At 46.3% G+C, this 20,943-nt stretch overlaps 1 protein-coding gene and 1 pseudogene across 2 annotated transcripts in view; both read left to right on the forward strand.

The window, feature by feature from the left end:
- Positions 1-20,943, forward strand: part of TSNARE1 (t-SNARE domain containing 1) — a 1,167,042-nt gene that overhangs the window by 575,985 nt on the left and 570,114 nt on the right. For both annotated transcript variants that reach the window (XM_085604814.1, XM_085604815.1), the window contains exon 7: positions 10,450-10,519. In XM_085604814.1, coding sequence (XP_085460940.1) covers positions 10,450-10,519 — 70 coding nt within the window. The remainder of the gene's footprint in view (positions 1-10,449; positions 10,520-20,943) is intronic.
- Positions 18,254-18,670, forward strand: LOC146830634 (small ribosomal subunit protein eS24 pseudogene; annotated as a pseudogene).

Genomic DNA, 20,943 nt, shown 5'->3' on the forward strand with positions numbered 1-20,943 from the left:
CAACTACTCCAATTATATCCATTGATCCACTTGCGGATACTATAGCACCAATTCTCAAACAAAGGCACAGAGACAAATCTTAATCTTCGCCTTTGTTCACAGCAACACCACACAAACTAAAACCTGAGGCTAGACAAGCTGAATGTAACTGTCGATCTCGTTACTCTTCTGAACCTAAATCATTTTTTAAAGTTTAACTGTCTTATTATTAAAAATAGCTATTTAAACCACCCATGAGGAGTTTTACACCAACTGTTTACTTGCTTCTCAAAAATAAACAAAAAGTAAGTTTTAAAATGATAACCTTTCCAGGTCTTCAAATTTAGCTCCTCAGTCCATAGATACCCATATTTCTGTAATGAACTAGCCAATCACTATGGTGACTAAATTGCTCAAATATGCACCATTTTAAAAGTTAATTCATCAGCTTTAACAAACACTGATCCTGAGAAAACATTAGTGTATTCTCTGAATCAGTTGAATAATTGGTCACTTGACACTGTTCTGCAATTCATAATGAACTGTAAATCAGACTCTCCCATTGACCCAGTTCCCATTTATAAACAAAAAATCTACTTGTGGAAATCCCAGAACTAGCAAAGGTTGTTCTTTGGATTGTTGATCTTTCTCGGAGTTCAAGGATAGTCCCAGTGAACTCAAACTAGAGGTAGTCAAACCCTGTTAAAGAAGTCTAATCTAAATCCCGAAATGATGTCCAATTATCGGCCTAATACCCTTCTGCCAGCTACAAAAATAAATCTGAAAACTCAGTACCTAAGCAGTTATCAACTCTCCGTGAGCAGCATTGTGTTCTTGATGACGCACAAGTGTGTTATCATTCAAATAAAAGCACGGACTCTGCAATATAGTAGCGTTCAAGTATAATGTTTACCTGGCGTCCGACACCAACATGAGTGCTTTTATTGTTTTGGAACGGTTGGCAACATTTGACACCATTGACCAGAATACTCTGCTCATAGACTTTCTAGTTGTGGCATTGCCAGAACTGCTCTGTTGTGGCTCTTTTTCTTGGTAGACCAATCCTGGAGAGGTGTTACAACCCGTCATGAGACTCCTCTTCTGCTATTAATACTGGTGCTTCTGTGGAACCCATCGTTTCCCCATTACTATTTCAATGTGTATGTCCTACACAATGCAAACTTAATTAGAAGTTTTGGATGGAAATTCCTTACACATACATACGATACGGTATTTATATTCTGTCTGAAAAGGGACTAATGCTAATCACGATACTCTACAAGGTTGTCTTAGTGGCGTCAAAAGCTGGACGGCAACAGTTAGTTGAAACTTCATATGGAGAAAGCTTGGATATTAGCGGTGAGAAATTACTCCTCTGCTGTATCTCTCTTGCCATCCACCCACAGCTTTTTCACCTCAGCCATGATCCAATGTGAAAAGCCTTGTTATTGAACTAAAGTTCAAATTCAATATTCATTCCCAGTCTGTGATTGTCTCCTCCTATACTCTACACAAGCACAAGGAAAGACTAATCCTTCCTTTTCTCTCTCTGGAGGGTCGAAGAACATCAGCGGCTGCTGATGTACCTCACTCCGTCTTAGCATAGTCAATCACAGAGACTTCAAACAATTCAAAAAGAAGTCTCCGGGCTACAATGAGAATGAGCCCAGTTCTAAGATTACTGAAACAACGTGTGGGAAGTTTGTTTAGGACAAAATCTGAGCAGTATAAAGTGCAGTCCTTTTCTGATCACTGCAATCCCCCAATCTTCTCTATGATTCACCTGCACATCTTTGATTGATGGTAGATCAGTGAATGCTATAAAAATGTGTAGTATCCCTAGTTTCAGCAGACTAGTTGTATGTGCATCCAGATATTGTAAGAAAGCCATGATTGATGATCTGAATGCAATGGGACAGTGAGGTAATATGAGATAAAGTACCCCCGACATACATTACGAGGATATTGCAAGTCACAGGGGAGTTCCCTGACCATATTTCAGAGTTTTTATAAGGACCTGGAATTTCGAGGTGACCTGAACTATCCGTTTAATGTACTGCAGAGGGTAATTTTTTCCTTATAATAAATGGTCCCACCATGACCCTTTCCAGAAAACGCTTACATCTTTGATACCTTGCTCTTCTATTTGGAATAGATAGTACAATTGCAGACATGAAAAATAAAAGCAACATCAAACATATCAAAAAGCAGTTAGTAATTTGTTGCAAAGGGGTGTTAAAATCGGTGTAATGTGTGACATTAAAAAAATGCTGGCACTCAAACGATCCAGAAAAAAAGATTCTATTTTTCCCTTAATGATCTTTAGTGCGCAAAAAATAAACAAATTGCTGTAAATATCTTGTTTCTTCTCATCATACAGATCATAAGATTTGAATTACATTTAGTTTTGTTTCTTAAAGTTCAGCTTTAATGATGCTGCGTGACCTTCCTTGCCCCTTAACTGCTGGCAGCAAGTATTGTGACGTCAGAATTCTACTATAATAACTTATTACAGTTGAGCAGCATTATTTTTTTATTACAGGGGAATGGCAATGTCACAATTCACCTCTTATATGGAATTTTGAGACAGGCTTTTATACAAGTATATCTGATAAGAGACATCTATCCGCATGATTCCTTACCTTAGAATATCCCAGACATCAGGCTGGATCCAGAAGACTTTTTCTTGAGCAATATCCTTGCACGGCGGTAGGTGGCGTCGGTTGGCTTCACGTTGCGTAATAGGTGTTGTCCGTGTCAGAAGTGACGTCGGTGCGCTGACATCACTTCTTTTCTTTCCGAGCCAGCTAGCGCTGATCCATTAAAAGAGCTACTCTTTCACTTTTTGACAGGCTTTTTTCGACATTTTATCGAAGATTTTTAGTGTGTAGGTTTTTTCACTCCATGTCAAAAAAGACTTCTGGGTTCAATCCATGCGGCGCCTGCCATCGCGCCATGTCGGTGACGGATTCACACTTCATTTGGCACGGGTGCCTGTAATGCGCCTATTTTTCAAAGTCCTGCTCCCACTGCCAGGCCATGGCTCTGATGTTTTTTGAAGGAGTGGTCCCTAAAGCTGCTTGTGGTCTGGCGTTCGACTCCATGCCATTCAAGCTGGAGCGTGCTTCTACTTGTCCCCATCCGTTGGTCGACGTGACGGAAGAGGCTCAACGTTCTAGGTCTCGTTTTGTGCTCTTTGCCTCCTTGCCTTGCCTGGGGCCAGAGCCACCCCCCGACCAGCTGAAAGAATTCTATGACGCCTTTTGCCTCGTATTTGAGTGACTTGATCCTCCTGGTGTGCCATCGGGCACTAGAGGCTCAGAGTTTGCTCCATCGGGTTCCGTGCCGGTAGCTCCGGTGCCAAGGCCCCCTAATGAATTTTGTGGTTATCTGGACCTGCGCCGGTTGTACCCCTGTGACTTTACCCGGCGCCAACCCCCGCAACGAGACATCTGACGTCGCCAGCACCATTCTTATCCCTCCTGACCCAGAGCTGGATCAGCGCCTATCTATGCCGATTCTGGTGCCGATGGCACCCTTGCATCCTAGGTCGGTTCCTCAGACTTCATTTGGGGGGCTAGGAATGGAGGAAGATTGGGAGGGTTTTCAGGACCCTTTACAAGACCAGCCTGAGCACAAAATGGATTGGTATGAGGAATTGGGTGAGGGCAGTGGACTGGATACCTCCACAGATTCTGGCCTGCTTTCTCCTCCTACCGTGGCTATAGAGGAGATAGCTTCATATACTATGCTTGTGAGAAGGGCAGCCAAGGTCCTGGACCTTCCACTTCCTTTGGTGGAAGTCAAGGCGAACATCTTGACAGAGGTCCTGCAGCCGGGTGTCTCCTCCTCGGAAAGCCTGCTACCTTTTAACAAGGCCTTGACTGATGTCTTTCTGGGAACCTGGTCCAAGCCCAGCACAGGGGCTCCTGTGAATAGGACAGTCACCCGCCATCATCGCCCTGCACCGTGCGACCCAAAATTCCTCACCAACCACCCTACCCCGAGAGCTTGGTGGTCCAGGCCTCTACCTCGTAAGGCATGTTCCCTTCCGCATTCCCCGGACAGGGAATCCAAGAGGATGGATAGTTGGGGCAAGACTATTTTTTCTTCCAGCAGCCTGAACACTGCATGCCTATTGGGCCGTTACGAAGCAAACACAAGGAGATGATGGACAGAGTGCTGAACCTTTTCAGACACTCTTCCCCCCCGTCACAGATCTGGGTTGAATCCATCATCGTTCTTTAGCTCACTTTGCCACTCCAGTTCACACACAGCTATATGCAAATCAGTCCTGATCCTTTGCCTCATGGGGCCAGTCCAGCCCGAACTGCCAAGCCATGTCTTCCCTGGACCAGAAACAAGCATCCTGGGACTGGTTTCGGGCTAACAGCCTTCATCAGCCAGGCTAGCTTGAATCCAGTGGCAAAGTGAGCAAGGGACCCAGGTCTGGGCATACCCTGCCAACTTAGGGCAAACAAGGCAAACACAAGGAGATAATGGACAGAGTGCTGAACCTTTTCAGACACTCACCCTCAGTCACAGATCTGGGTTGAATCCATCATCAATCTTTAGCTCACTTCGCCACCCCAGTTCAGACACAGCTATATGCAAATCTGTCTTGATCCTGTGCCTCATGGGAACAATCCAGCCCGAACTGCCAAGCCATGTCTTCCCTGGACCGGAAACCTCCTGCCCCATTCATCGTACCTCAGTGGGACCTTAATTTGGTTTTCACCTTCCTGATGGGCGCTCTATTTGAACCTCTGCACCACTGCCCCCTCCGGCTGCTTTCCATCAAAGCACCCTTTTTAGTGGCAGTAACTTCTGCCAGGAGGGTGAGCAAATAGCAGGCTGTGTCATCCAAGCTGGTGCTTTGCACTAGGACCTCCTTTATTACCGAAAGTGGTAACCCCATTCCACGTGGGACATTTGGTCACCATGCCTGCTTTTTGTGCGCCCCCCACCCCTCTAAAGAGGAGGTGCGTCTCCACCACCTGGACCTAAAGGCGCGTTGTTCTAGCTTGACTGCACTAAAGAGTTCTGGGTGGGTACTGGATCAAAGAAAGGTTGTGTGGTGCGGAAGAGGACCATCTCGCGATGGGTCGTTCTCTGCTTTAAAATGTGCTACACTCTGGCCTCCTGAAGGCTTAAGAGTTCATTCCACCAGAGCTAAGGCTGCGACCACAGCGTTGTGACATGGTGTTACAAACCTTGACATTTGTCAGGCAGCGACGTAGACATCACTGCAGAGATTCACTAAGCACTACTGCCTGGACAGTCAAGTCGGCAGGGATGTTTTTTTTTGTCTGCTCTGTCTTGCAGGACTTCCTGATCTAAATGTGTCTGCAGTCCCTCCTCCAGGGATAGTATCGCTGTGGTATCTATTCTAATGTAAGGAATCTGCAGCTAGCTGTCTCTGTCAGATGGACATGTTAATTCCCTTCGGTACCGGCTTATCTGGTAGAGACATAATCGAGCCGTAGATTCCTTACCAACTCTCCTATCCTCCCTGTAGGAGAGTAGGATCTGCTTCCCATGTATACCCCCACTGTTTACTGGTGTTTCACTGTTTTTCTGCTTTAGTCTGGCTGGGACCCTGCTATTCAGGGCCCCAACCTAGCTGCTTCCTCTCTAAAATGATGCCATGTACTTTAGGTACATTACAGATTGGATCTGAGGTGCCCTTATAAGTCCCTAGAATATGGTATACTATGTACCCAGGGCATAGGTACCCCAGAGGCATATCAGTGGCTGAAGCATGTATTATGCCACCCCTGAAAAGCCACCCAAAATGACACAACAGGTCTGCTACTGCAGCCTGGGTAAGGTGGTGCATGCACCCCTTACTGAGATATAGGTTCACTATATGTCACCATATACTGCACTTAAAAACCCATCAGTCACCCCTATGGCAGGCCTTATCAATCCTGAAGGCAGAGTGCTTGGTTATATGTGAGGGGGTGCCCAGGCATGAGCTGAGCCCCTCTGCAGCCTTCGTAATCTCTTCTCCGGGGTTGTCAGTAGTGCAGACTGACCATATACTCTTAAGTGCATTAGAACCAAACGGTGAATGCTAACTTTGGACTGGCTGCACGGAAACATGTCGTGTTTGGTGTCAAACACCTTGGAATCATACCCTCACACCAGTAACTGGTGTGGGAGTATGATCCCACCCTTCTAGAGGGAGAGACCTGACAGTACTGGGTTACCCTGTAGAACCTTAATAGAGCCCTGGCATCACAAAATGGGTGCTGCAGCCACAGATATGGGTCTGGCCTCCTGCTGCTGACCGAAACTCTGGCAGGGGAGGCCTGGACAATAGGTTTCCTGTCTGTCATACAGAGGTAGGTGTTACGAACCTTACAGCCGGGTACAGCGGGAACGATGAGATGCAATTTAACCCTTTCCCCTAAGGGGCGACACCCATGCGTGTATTAACATAACACGGCATGTATACCACCGCTATCGGGTAAAAAGGGACAAAGAAACCAAAGAGAAATAAACTGTCGCTGCTAGGCGTCGGTAGGGGATGTCGTTGAATAGGGCGAACCTCACTCGCCTATGCTTCACCCCAGAAGCCGTGTAAGTGAGACACAATACATACAGATGATCATGCATGCTCTGTGACCACACCCCCCATAAACCCTTATGTGTGTGCACTTACATATACAACGTTATATTTCTTCCAACACAGCAGCAGGGCTAATGTAATGAAAATACCTTGAATATAGAGTCTTGAACACAAGATACGATGTACTTATCTCTGGGTGAGAGAAGTCATATAAGCCTCAAATGGAATATCGGTTCAGAACTCTTTTCTGTTGTTCTGGAGCGGCTGATACATCAGGTAACCGGAGAGGAGAACCGGGGCTTCCGTTGTCTTCCTCCCAACAGGATACCTTGTAATAAGGGAGTTATTCGTCCTGCCTCATCTAGTAGAAGGACAGTCTGTCACTTCCCCAAAGACTCCCAAAGCAGTTTGTGGCTCCCAGATTCGCCGTTGATTCCACAACATGCCATATACTCCTCCACAGAAAAGGTGCTTCCTAGCGCTGGAACGAGCCATGCACTTCCGTGTTCTTCTCACGCGGCAGGTGGAAATAAAGTCTGTGCTGAAAAGTGAAGCGCCGCCTGGCGCTTGGGTTATTGTTCAAGTTATTCCTTCAATCCAGGGGTCTCGCACCTCTGTGCGAAATGCGGAGAAATTTCACGGGGAGCTGATGAACACTCAGCCTCCGTGCAAAAGGTTCTATGTCTTCACGCGCCCAGGGCAGTCCGTGTAGTGCGTCCGCGCCCGGAGGGATTCCTTCTCCCACCGTAAAGGCTCTGAGCCTCGCGGTTGCGCTCACCAGAGTCTAACCGGTGTTGTTCTCAGACAGGGCAAAGAACGTCCCTCCGGCTTTCTCTTCCGTCTTCGAGGATGCTGGAAGTCATCGAGTGCAAGCCCCAAGTTCAATGAGGGCGGGTTCTAAATAGGCCAATCCTGTTCGTTCTCCCAGACTCATGGGAGATGTAGTTCCTGCACCCACATTCATACCATACGACATGTGCCTCCTCTAGCGCTCCTTCTCACCCTGCCCATGACACTGTCACAGGGAGGTGTAACCACCTCCCAGACAGGCTTATGTGTATTGGGGCTGGGTGGGAGCACTCTCAGAGTGCTTTGAAGTCCTGCACTGGGGGCACATTTGGTGTCCCTGTGCATAGTCCAGCTCAAACCGGTTCAGGTTCTACCAGCCCCTGCTCTGGCGTGAAACTGGACAAAGGAAATGGGTGTAGCCACCCCTCTTTCCAAACCCTCCCATAGGTGGGTCCCAGAGCTAGTCCAACCCCTTCCTTAGGTATAAGTAAGGAACCTCTGTAACCAGAACTTTAGATTACCCTGGACGAAACTCTGAAGCCAAATCCTGGACCTTCGACGCTCTGCCAACAACCAGAGGACTGAAGAAATCTCCCTTGGGGTCAAGGAGTGACACCAACGAAGCAATTTGCCGGTCTGCATTTCTGAAGCTCCTGCCGGACTCTGAAGTATTTGCAGCCCAGGAAGAGGATTTCTAGACGTCTCAGAGGCTGACCCGAGTCCCCAGCAAAACTGAGACCCCAGCCCTCGTGAGTAGCGTGGAACCTGAACCCCTGGTCACCGTGCACTTTTGCAAGCGCATTAACTTCTCAACGTCTCCTGAAGTCGTGCTTGGGCTGACTTGTAGACCCCACCTCGAGCACTGAAACCACCGAAGATTGTCGGCCTGGTCATTCCGAGTGACCCGTGGGCTGCCATTTTGTGTTTCGTCTCGAGGTCCGTCCCTGAGTGAGTAACTTTTAATTTCTTTGGGCATCTGTGGTTGCTCCAGACGTGCCCCGACTCCCTACCAAGTGGTGAGTCCCTCAGACCTTGCTGGTCTGTACCAAAGCATCTTTCTCGTTTCTGTGTCGGTTGCTGTTGCCATGGCTTGTTGTGTCCAATCCGGGCACCGACGCTGCAGCACTCGACATCCTTCGTGGGACAGCTGGAATCCAGCTCTTGGTCGTCCTCGACGCCTCCTGGTCCTCATGGCTGAAGAGTCAAGCTTCACCACTTTCACCTGAAATCACCCGACATCGATGGGCATCTGTTCATCACCTTCCTGGTCACTGGCTAGTGACCCAGACTCTGTCCCCTCTGCTTTCAGGTCCTTCTCATCTTCGATCCAGGCTTGGATCTCTTCGGACACTTCGCATCTTCACGGCAGCAGCACTTCTTCGCCAGCTCCCATTGAAATCGACGACGCGACCCGACACCAAAAGACATCTATGCACCCGGCTTCCCTGGGTGAGGTAACACGAGTACTCCGGTGCTCCTGTGGGTGCTAGCCCTAGAACTTCCAAAGTCCAAAAGGGTTTGGTCCTGACTCATTTCTAAGTGTCCCTAATTTTGAAAAATCTAACCGCGACCTTCACCCATAGAGGCTAACGGGAGCTTGCGGCTGTGTTCACACACTGCGCACGGCCCCCGTGGGTCCCCTGTGTCACTACCTTGGGTGGTTCCTTGGGGTCCCAGTGATTCTGCAGGCTCTAGGCCTTGTGTCTAGTTAAGTCGTGGTTCTTGTACCACTATTTTAGTATATGGTTTGGCTCGCCCCTAGGGCCGGACGTGTATTTGTGCTATTTTACTGTGATTATCGAAGTGTAACTTATGTGTTTTGACCTCTAGCCTCATAAAGTGACTAGGAGGGTGTGTTTAGTAATAAATACATATATTTTATATATATACCTGGTGTGGATATCTTTCATTTAGGAACTCAAGAGATTATAAACTGGTAAAACAAGCTGCTTTACATTCCTTTAAGGCTTAGCCTGAAGGCTGCTCTCCATAGCTACCACAAGGATAGCTTTCAATAAAGGTTGTCTGTAGCCTATAACCAATAAGGGGTTGTTTGGACTGATACAGGGTGCCCACTATAACTAGTGGACAGCATATTTCAGGCCAACTTCTCACACTCCCCACACTGCAGATAGGTTTTAAGGGTCATGGCTTATCCCTTTCAGCACCCTAGTTGTTCTAAACACACCACTGTCAGTGCACTTCATGGCTCTGCGCTACTGGCGTGGAAAGTCGTGAAAAAGTAACTAACGTCAGCGAGCCGAGGTGGCGCGGATGTCACTTCCAGCACGGATGATGCCGATGACTCCACTCTGAACTGACCAATGCCACCTACCCGCATATAAGGGTATTGCTTGAACAAAAGTCGTCTGGATCCAGCCTGACGCCTTGAATATTCTAAGGTAAGGAATCTGTTGCTAGATTGTGTCTCTACCAAATAAGGCTTTTCCGAAGGTAAGTAACTTTTCCTACAAGCCTCTATGTATTACTATAAACTGAAATTGAGTGCAGGGTCTCTGCCTAAAAAAATAAAATCTTTCTGATGCAGAAGTGAACCAGGCTCATACATCTGGTAGAAAAATCCTACGGATTGCCAGTTTTTCAGTGGTTTACTATTATCTTCTCCAACCAAGGGGTCAGTTATGACTTTTTGGGCAGCTTATTCCGACTTCCAAAAGTGAGAAGTACTGCAACTTCTAAATCGCGCTTTGCGTTGAGCAAAGAGTGAAACATAGATGAAACTGAACCTTTTTGAATACCAACAAAAATAAAGTTAATTATGAAAGATGGCAGTTTGGTATGCGCCTAACTATTAGAGCACAGCAGCGCAGTTTGAAGGCCCTCAGACGGAAAGTAGTGCCCTTCAAGAAGGGTAACCGAGCCCTTCAGGTAAAAATAAAATAAAATGGCAGACTTTCAAGAGGCCCCGCACACCCTCAGGAAATCAAGCAGGGAGTAAGAACAATATCCGGTCACGGCTTGCCGTGACAGCTGTGACAAACATACACTTGTCCCTGATTTCATTATTTGCAGAGGTATGATGGAAAAGGTCGCGTTGCTTGATTTAGTGCAACAGTCTGTCAGCTCATTCTGTCTCCTCTTCACAGTGACGTCCTTGGAAAGAAGCTTGCGGTCCCTCGGGACGCCCAACGACACCCAGGAGCTGCGCGACGGCCTGTGAGTGCCCTTTAATCTACTTACCTTCGGTATCGTCTTTCTCGTCAATAGTTTTGTTGCAAATCGTGGTTTGTGAATGCATTGTGCTAGTACTGCTGTTGTCACCAGAAGGTGAATCCGTTGTGACCCACATTAAAAGGGAACCACTCCCACAATGCATTTCGCATATTCCCCTATTGTGGCCACGCAGTCTGGATGTCCTAAATTAGGTGGAATCTGGGTCGGACTGGCCTTTAAGGCAATTTGGCAATGTCCGAAGGGCTGGACTGAGAAGTCAGTATATGGGCCAGGTTTCTGTCTGTTTGTGGGCCTGTTTTATGGTCTGGTGGGTCGGCTTTTACTGTTGATTTTCTTGATATTCCCACAAATCTTGCTTCCAAGAATCACAAATGCATGCAGTCTCCTATACCTTGCAAAACACATATACAGTGTGTCTTTCAGGTTCAAAACTGCCCTGAATTGCAAACGTGGGCTGTTTTTTTTCCAGCTATCTAATCACTAACAGGGGTCACGTTTATTTTAGCGACCAGGCGTATTTTCTGCCCCAGTCTGACGCAGAGTGGAATTAGCAAAGTGTAATCCTAGAGAAGCTGGTGAATGACCTCTTCGGTGTGCAGAGGTCTGATTGTAGGCAACATGGACAGGGGATCATTAACCAGCACTACTATCCCTCAAAGTACCATGATTTTAACTTTGTGCCATGCCTCTCACTGTTGTCCATGTCTCTTTACCTGTCCTCCTGCTGTCTCTGTCCCCTATTGCTACCCTACCTATTATGGAGTTATTAGTGTTTCCCCAGACACTGTAACTTCGCCTGCTCCCTTCCTCCTTGGTGGTCCAGCGCTTTTAACCGGCTTCCCCAATGCTCCATTTCTCTTTTTAAGGAGACTCTAGCGTTATGGGGAGACCACTGCAGACTCCATCCTTCGGTTGTAACCTCTACTTTCCTCTGTGTCCATCTCTTGTTCACCTCTCTCAACCATTCTGGTCCATGAGCAGAACCTAGTGGCGGCACAAAGCTCTAAGAAACAACAAATGTAACACAGTAGCGTGCAGTCTAGGAGGTAAATACACATGCATTTGCATATTAATACTATTGATTCGAAATTCTACACAGAAAAGCGTGACCTACTGTTGTAATAATGTATTGTTAGGTAGCCCAGTAACCACTTAAACTCAAGTACTATAGACCATTACCTAGTTGTTACCATGGTTGCGAAGACGGCCTCACAAACAGTTAATGCAGTTGCATTAACCTTACATGAATTCCCTATATTTCTGTCACATGGAACTATTTGTGGCGACTCAGACGTTTTTTATTTCAGGTGTCAAAGTTTGTGGTATTGGTCTGACTGGATCCTTGGTGTAGCATGCTATTTAACCTTGGGGAACGGTCTTGGTGTGCACATGTCAGGACAGGAGAGCAGGCCAAAATAGGCTATTCTGTATTTTATGCCTTTATTGCTTTAATTTTTACTGTTTATGTGACTTAACATTTGTTTCCCAGTGCCGCCTCCCCCATAATGGAAGTCTGGGATCCGGTTTTTAAAGTCTTCTTCCTATTTCTCCAATTGTGCCTTGGGTATAGGCTGTTCTCACATGACGTCAGCCGCTTCAGTGGGACTTGTGCGTTCTATGTAGACGCTGCCAGGACGCGCAGCGGATGAGCTAGAGGCCAGGCCTCTTCCTGTCCGGGCATCCTGTGCTGCTCCTCGCAACCTTGATTTGTGATTTATTCAAGCACCGCAGCCCTCTCACTCCGAGCCTCTTTCACCAACCCCCAGGGATACTCCCAACTGACTCCTTTGGGTGTTCATGTTTTGACATGTGTTGTACTCATTCAGTCCCTGCCCACCTCCCCCTGTAGTCTCTATTCCTTGCAATTTATTGAACTTTTGGTCATTGCCAAAACATGCAGTACAGAACCACGACCATCAGTCAATAACCCTTTACTGCAAAACTAAAATGGCTGCCATCGTTTCAGGGTTACTGTATTTGAATCGGCTGCAATCAGCAAAGCATAAATCTTTATTTTCCAAGTTGTTAACTCTAAAACAACATAAAATTTTAACTCGTCTGTCGCCCTCCTGGCCCTTGCTCTGATTTCAGCAAATATTTCATTGAAATCATTTCCGCGTATGTGCTGAAAGCATCCATATTTATTTTATTAGGCGTCTTTAACATCAAGGCTAATATGCTGGAGTTTTCTGGTACTATCAACCTAATTGACTCATTTTTTTATTGATTTTCCTCAGTTTCTTGTCAGCCCTTCTCATCGTGCAGGTCAAATTGTTTATTGGCCTTATTTTTGGTCGGGAGTAAGTTATTAAATCTGTAGATGTAGTCAGTCACAGTTAATCTGACAATAAAGAGATAAGACTCTCAATACCAGCCGCTCGCATCCCCAGGGAAGCAACAGTTTCACCTGCTCCTTGTAACAAACATTTGCAATGCAATAGGTCTCGCGTTATTGAAAATATGAGCCTTTGCAAATTTGCTATTTTTGTTTTGTTTATAATTATGCCAGCAGTAGCATAATAAGCAAAGAAATTCCTTTCACGAAGGAAAGGACCTTGTAACAGCCTATGGTACGGCACCCTTTCCTTCAATAAAGGAATTTATTTTCTTATTATGCTACTGCTGGCATCATTTTAAACGGAAAAAAAAAATCAGCATCTGCAGTGCCAATAGCTCACATTTTCACTAATGCGATACCTATTGCATTGGAAAGACCGTTTGATGGAAACTATACAACGTAGAGATTGGAGAGGTGAAGGGCTTCTGGCACAATCAAACCGGGACGAGCAGAGAACCAGACTTAACAGCAGACCTAGTGAGGACCCGTAACTCCGGCAAATGTTACCCATCGCTTGGTTCTCATGTCTTTAGCAATGCAAGTCACTAATGGGGGGGCCACTTTTATTTAGGTGCCGAGGCCAAATTTCTGTCCCAGTCAAACCCTAGGGACAATTTACCAGTTTGGTATAGTACAATAATTGATTTCTTCAGTACAGGGTGGATTTAAGCAATGGGATCCACCATAGTATATTGTCTGACGGACAAATAGGCAAAATCATATACCATGAAGAAGATCATTTTGGCACTCTCTTTCAGACCTGCCTATGGATGGAAACTCAGTTTTGGGGGCACATGAGAGTGTGATTCATGTTCTTTTTGACAAAGTATGCGTAAGTTGGATTTGTTGGAGACTGAAGGTGAATTAGACAAGTACAGCAGAAGGAGCTGGGGAAGGACACAAAGGCAGGCCAGTTAGTTTCAAGTGAAGCAAATACAATTAAGTAGCTTTCAAGTGTATCACAATATTGTTCAGGCTCAAAATGTAAGCAGTGAGGAAAAGCCCTGGGCAGATAGCAGTGATGGCTTTCTAAAACTGTTGCAATGTGCTATAGACATGTGAAAACGCCAATGCCTGGTATTCATAAATTAAGATGGCAGTGTCCTATCGATTAGTCTGGCATCTTATTTCTAGCAGTTATATGTTGGTATGCAGTATTTCAATTCAATGTGTGAGGGCTCACAACAATCGACCCAATTAACAGTGCCAGATCGTGAACATGGTCTGGCATCAGCCAGCGAGAAATTAACTGCTAGACACCAGTTACAATGACAGAAGTGCTGTGCACTAACTAGTCAGTGAGAGATGCTAAGACTGATTAAGGTGAGATGGGGAGCAGTGTTCATAAGTGATGAGAAAGGGGTGCATATCTAATCAGGAAGTGGTGGAAGTCGCGGATAGGAGAGCAGTGTACATGAAATGTGTGTACAACTCACGCTGATTTGCTATTGAGAGACTAATAACAAAATCAAATTTGAGCAAAGGAAACAGTGTCCTTCTAATATAATGAGTGCAGATCTATAACGGACTAAGAACGCCCAGAACCACCAGAGCACTCGCTCGGGGGGCCACCAGAGCACATTAATGAGTTAGTGCTCGGAATGCATTGCAATGGTCATGAATGGGTGATCGGAAGGTACCCAAGACTCACCTCCGCCGGTACATTGTAGAGGGATGGTGTCGATCTGGATCCCCACTCCATCCAGATGTGTCCATGTTACTCCTGGTCCCTGCACAGTGTGTGTGCCCCACACCTGGGTGTAGTTCCAGATAGTGCCAGGCAGGGAGCACTGGGGAGGCTCGGCCTGCACAACCCGGTAAAGGTGCGGAGGCGGTCAGGCCGGATGGGCACCGCTGGCTCGCAGAGTGTCCGTTCCAGCCGACCCTCCAGGGTCCGGTTCCGCGGCTCTAGCTCGTGCACTCTGGAAAGGAAGCAGTGGACCCGGAGGGTCTGCAGCAAATGAATGTCCGAGTCCAGGTCACCCCTCTGTGCCGAGGGCATTGGTGAAGGGGGAGCGACCAGCAAAGGCCCATGGGCAGGGGAAGCCATGCCTTGGGCCATGACTCCGAACAGCAGCGAGCTAATTATGCGGCCTCTGTGGGGGGCGCGCTGGGCCGGTGTAGCTTCCAATGCTTGGCGAGAGGGGTAAGGATATGACGATGGCTCTGTGAGTCGTCCCAAGGAGAAAGGCTGAAACCGGAGTTGAGGTAGCACCATGTGTACTGTGGACGACACCTTAACAGATATGCTGCCCCAATATGCAAAACAAAACAAGCATTGGCATAGCCAATAGGTCTCGCTTTTGGGACCTTATAAGTGTTAGGCATGCAACATTTGCATAACTAAATACTTATAAGGTCCCAAAAGCGAGACCTATTGGCTATGCCAATGCTTGTTTTTGTTTATTACTGCTCTGTAGTAATGGTGGCGCACGGGTGCAACCATTACTACATAGAAGTAATAAACAGGAGGGAAAAAAAACGGGCTCACGGAAAACATCAAAGCGGCCGCGAAAGTGATGGCAATCGCGATCAAACATCAAAGCGGGCCGTGACAGTGAGGCGCACATGCACTGTAGCTCTAGGTTACAGTGGTAGCACTTTTTTGAGCCCTCACAAAAAGTCTCGCCAGACCAACGCATGCGCTGGGTCAGGCGAGACCTAAAAAGGAACACCGTGTCTGGTAAAAAAATTCAAAAAGCCACTCTAAGGGCATAAATGGGGGAGGGGGAACAAAGGATATTTGTTTAACTAAGACAGCGCCATGTTCGCGTGCATCAGTACAACGGGGTAGGGTTACAGGAGGGGTAAACGGAACGCATTTTTCAAAGTTATAGCGTGACATCCATTAAACTGGAGCTGCGCTGAGTTACTAAAGCCGCCATTGTAAAGAAATTAAAAGTAAAATAATTGCTTAAAAAAAATTGCAATGCAATAGGTCTCGCAGACGCAGCGCGCGAAGTGGGAGAGAAGGGGAAAATGAGTCCCTAGGTAGATCGCCAGATGTTGCCTAACGGCTAGATTACCAAGCACTCGTACACTAAGGGAGTGGGAGAGAAGGGGAAAATGAGCCCCTAGGTAGATCGCCGAATGTTCGTTCGAGTATCTCGGCAGGGACTTTAGAGACGCAGCGCGCATGAAGAGCAACAGACGACGGATGGGCGGGCACCTAAGGGAGACAGGCCGTGCACCAACCCCACTTCCAAAAAACCCAGACAGAAAACCAACAACAATAGATCTCGCACTGCTGGACAGCGCATGCGCTGCAACGCAGGCGAGACCTTAAAACTGGAGTAACATTATAGCAGTTGCCCTCTTAGAAGCATTAGACGCTCTCTTCTGCCTTCCACCTTCTTGAACCTTACTTCGCATATGATCAGCTCTATAGTCAGACTGCTACAACTTTACATTGGGTATCTCCTCTTCATGTTAGTAAATCATGCTACCCTCAAATTCATGCCCCGTTATATGGTTCTGCACATCCTAGACTTGAGGGCTCCTGCAGACAATAAGAACATTATTGGAAGAAATACATGACCCCAGACAAAGGTCGTCATACTTCTTTGCTCAGAGAGAATATAACAGCTGTTTGTAGAGCCTGAACCACCTGTTTCTCCAGTCTCTTTGCCAATGCCTTAAATACAACCAAAATAACCCCCAAATAAGTTGGGGAGCAGTCCCAACATAGATGTATCCAAACTCCACCACCTTGTGTGGAGGACTAGTAGATTATTTTTCATTCAAATGTTCAGTCTATAACTCTTAAGACCTAGATGACTTTAGTAATGCTCTACTTCCCACAGTGAAAATATCACTGCTTTAATTTTCTTTCTTGGGTATAGATTATTTATTAGTCACCATTTCTGCAATCTAGCTTCCTCTTGACGTGTATCCACCTAGATTCTTTCTTTTAATTACATCTTTGCCCCTGCAGTTTTCAACATTTATAACTCTTTCCGAGCTCTGGTCTAGTTCCACCTGTATAGCAACAAAACCTATTGACAACATTACTTAAAGTTAATCTGACCCTCATCTTTATCCAACTATCACCCAATTCCATTGCTCCCATCTTTCTAAAATTACGGAATCTACAGTGAATAGACAACTTTTTACATAATTATAGACTTTTAGATGAGGCTCAAGAATAGTTCAGACCTAATCGTGGCACCAGATGTGTCCATTCTTGCTGCTGTTAATGACATTCATTTCCTTAACAGAGGTGAGTGGGATTTCAGCCTTCCTTGATCTGTTAGCAGCCTTCAACACTGTCTGCCATTACTTCCTCCTAAGGCACCTTTGGGAGGCGGAGGTGCGAGATGAAGTTTAATTGCTTTCATCTTTTGTAGGGGAGCACACTCGGCAGTGGCCGTTTCGCCCTTTTGATGTTCTTTCTGCACTGTACTCTGTGACATTCTCCAAGGCTTAGCTCTGAGCTCCATTATGTTCAGTCTTTCTGTAGCCCCAGTTGCACATCTCTTCAGCAAATCTTTGGACACCCTCCCCCTCAGTGATAGTCTTAAACGCTATCTCCCAGACAAACATTTATGGATGGTAATCGATCAACTGAAACTTAATGCTAACGAAAATTAGATCATCTTTTGAAGAATTAACCTCATCATTTAAGCCTGATGTCTTTTATGTATGAATGTTGTTCCTCTCCTTTCTCTCGTGCACGTAATTTGGGAATCCTTTTTGACCAGCAACTTTTTCTGGTCCCATATCTCTGAATTTGGCAACTTCCTTCTTCCTGTGTCTGCACACTTGAAGGAAGTGTGCGCTTTTTTCCCATCTTATACTGTAATGCTGTCTACCATGGCCTTCTGTTATGTCTGATCATTCTGCTACAGCGCATCCAAAGCATAGCTGCCAGTTAAATTCTGGAGCTCCCTGACCTGAGCTTTCATGTAACACGTGGAATGCAGGAAGTAAAACAAAACCTGAACCCATAAAGTCTGCGCTTTAGTCAGACCCCTGCAAAAATATACCTATGGCTATGATTTTATTGACGTTCTGAGAGCGGTGGCAGAAACACTGAGAGCTCAGCGAATGGGGATGTTGGGACAGGCGGGAAGCAGCACAAACCAGAGAGCAAGAAAACACATTCACTCCATGGAGTACTCAAACAAAAAAGGAGTTCCCTGCTGAGAGCTGTGAAAGGATAAACGTGAACCAGTCAAACAGATGGCAAAGAAGCTATGCTCTGGGAAAGTGACAAAGAGAACAAGAGGGAGAGAAATCATTGAATATAGCCTTAGAGCCTTCCGTAGCGGGCTGTACTGGCCATTTCAGCTCAGGTCTTTAACAAGGTAGCAGGCCTTTAATGGCTGGTAGACCCACTACGGAGAGCTCTAAGGCTATTAGAACATGTCACCCCTTTGCCGGTTTCGTGAGACGAGCAGCGGCCAAGATGAACGACACTGTGACGGTTCGAACCAGGAAGTTCATGACCAACAGGCTTCTGCAAAGGAAGCAGATGGTCATTGATATTCTTCACTCTGGAAAGGCCACAGTCCCAAAGACTGAAATCCGGGATAAGCTAGCCAAAATGTACAAAACCACCCCAGATGTCATCTTTGTACTTGGCTTCAGAACTCACTTTGGTGGTGGCAAGACAACAGGCTTTGGTATGATTTACGACTCTCTCGACTATGCAAAGAAGAATGAGCCCAAGCACAGGCTTGCCCGGCATGGGCTGTATGAAAAGAAAGACATCCAGGAAACAGCGCAAAGAACGTAAAAATAGAATGAAGGTCCGGGGCACAGCAAAGGCAAATGTTGGTGCTGGCAAAAAGTGAGGAAGAATGTTAGCGGAAGATTTGAACCTCCTGGTCATCATGTCCGTTAAGACAGTGCTCCAAGTTCTCTAATAATAAAATGTTTAATTATAAATGTCGCCCATAGAGGGCAGAAGGTTCTAATTTTGTAAAACAAAGGCCTTAGGAGATTGAAATCCCCTCTGGCTCCATGAAGCCTTTGTTAACAGCAACAACTGTTAGCAAACATTGAAATGTTGGCGCTCCGGGCTTCTACCGGCTATTAGAAGCCCGAAGCACTCTATTGTTTGCAATGGCGCTCCGAACATTCCAATGTTCTAATACAAATTAGAGAAATGAGATTGACAAGGGCGCCAGACAGTGATAAGCAATCTGCTGACCCAAAGCCAACTAAAAGTATTGGTATGGGACACAACAGGTTTCAACTACAGGCAAGATACCATTTTCACAAAAATCGGTCTGTATGTGAGAAGTAAAAAAGTCTCAGCGCAACAACAGCAAAACATATCTCTTGGATGTAAAAAAAACTCTTGCCATATATTAGCCACGTATTAAGCAATTTCAATGAGCTGCGTTGAAACATTTTGTAACAGTCCTGTATCAAATGTTACATGGTAGCAGTGCCTTCGATTTTTTTTTTTTAATATACGGCCTGAAACTTTTCACTTCAGGGCCTTTATTGAAAGGTATAGGCCCCGGACATGGGTTTTAAATCTATACTGAACTGCAAGTGAGAGGTCATTGATTTTCCAACCCGAAAAGGACTGTAAATATTCTTCTGATGTAAAAAAAAATACTTTTATATGCTTGAATATGTGTTAATCCTCAGACACTTTACATTTCCATTTAAGGATTTTTGAACTGTTTGGCAAATCAATAGCCTCTGGGAGGATTGCACCTTATTTTAATACTGGGGTGTAGGAGAGTACCTCACTTCCAGGTAATGCTGTACAGAAGGGCCGAACACAAATCGCCTGCTAGGCCTCGGGCAGTGCTTAATTTGCGCCGGAGGTTTCAGGTACTCAGCACTTGCACCTAATTGCTGAACCTGCTTCTATGACAACAGCCACATGGTGTCTGTTTGTGCAATTTAAAGATGAGCAGAAAACAGCTGTTTTAATTGAATATACATTTAATACCATGCCACCCAAACCACTTTTTTAAAGCTTTGGGGGCCTCGAACAGTCTGCATTGTCACACTTGTAACAGTGTGATGGTTAGTTGTGTAAGGACACTGGCAATGTGTGGTGCAAACTGTGGTGGCCTTCTGACGAGGGCCCCGGCACTTTAAAAAAAAAAAAAACAAATTAAGCATTGGCCGAAGGACAGAGGGCTGCATTCAGAAGTGGATTATGGGACCACTAGCCCATTCCTCAGAGCAGCCCAGGACGGGTCACTCAGTTTTCCTACAGGCACATACAAGACAAATACACTTGCGTATTTTGCCAGAGCCCCCCGTAGAATGAGGGTATGGGAGAGTTCCCCTTCAGAGCTGCTTGTAAAAGCTACTGTTTTTGCATAGTTTAAAACACGCCTCACGCTCCTCAAAATCCCAAAGCACACCACTGACCCTCCAATGCCGTCGTCATGCTCGCTGCGTTCGGTTTGGGGCACAGGGACTAGGGTGACCAACTGTCCGTAAATCTCACGGACCGTCCGTCATTTTGGTGTGATGTCCGTTGTTCGTAATCATTCATTTTACGGACGCCTTTTGTCCGTAAATTTGGACATTATTTACAGCGTTCCCTGCGAGAAGCCCCAAGAGATTAAAAGTTCTCAGGGGCGGCTCGCACTTCTCTGTTGAACTCCAGAGGCTGCAGCAGCCCCTCCCTGAGCTCACACAGACTGTGGACAGGCCCATTGTCATTCCGACTGATGCTGATTATCCCCTTTCGAATGACCATGCGCCTGCCTTTAGCATATCATGTGCCAGTGAGATCGTAGTTAGTGATTACAGAGGAGCTTTCCCCCAAACAGAGGACTGTGGGGAACGTGCCACCTTGTATAATTTGTCAATGTTGTACACAGAGTGAACAGAGGCCAGGAGCAGTGACAGGAAAGGAGAGGTGACAGGGCAAGAGAAATGACGGGGCAGGAGCGGTGATTAGGCATGAGCAGGAGCGGTAACCGGACAGGAGCAGTGAACGGATAGGAGCAGTGAATGGGGCAGGAGAAGTGATGGGACAGGAGAAGTTATGGGGCAGGAGCGGTGATCGGGCAGGAGAGGCAAGAGTAAAGAAGAGGTGACTGGGCAGGAGAGGTGACTGGGCAGGAGAGGTGACTGGGCCAGGAGA

The sequence above is a fragment of the Triturus cristatus genome, chromosome 5_1 (assembly GCF_964204655.1).
Source record: "Triturus cristatus chromosome 5_1, aTriCri1.1, whole genome shotgun sequence".
Lineage (NCBI taxonomy): Eukaryota > Metazoa > Chordata > Amphibia > Caudata > Salamandridae > Triturus > Triturus cristatus.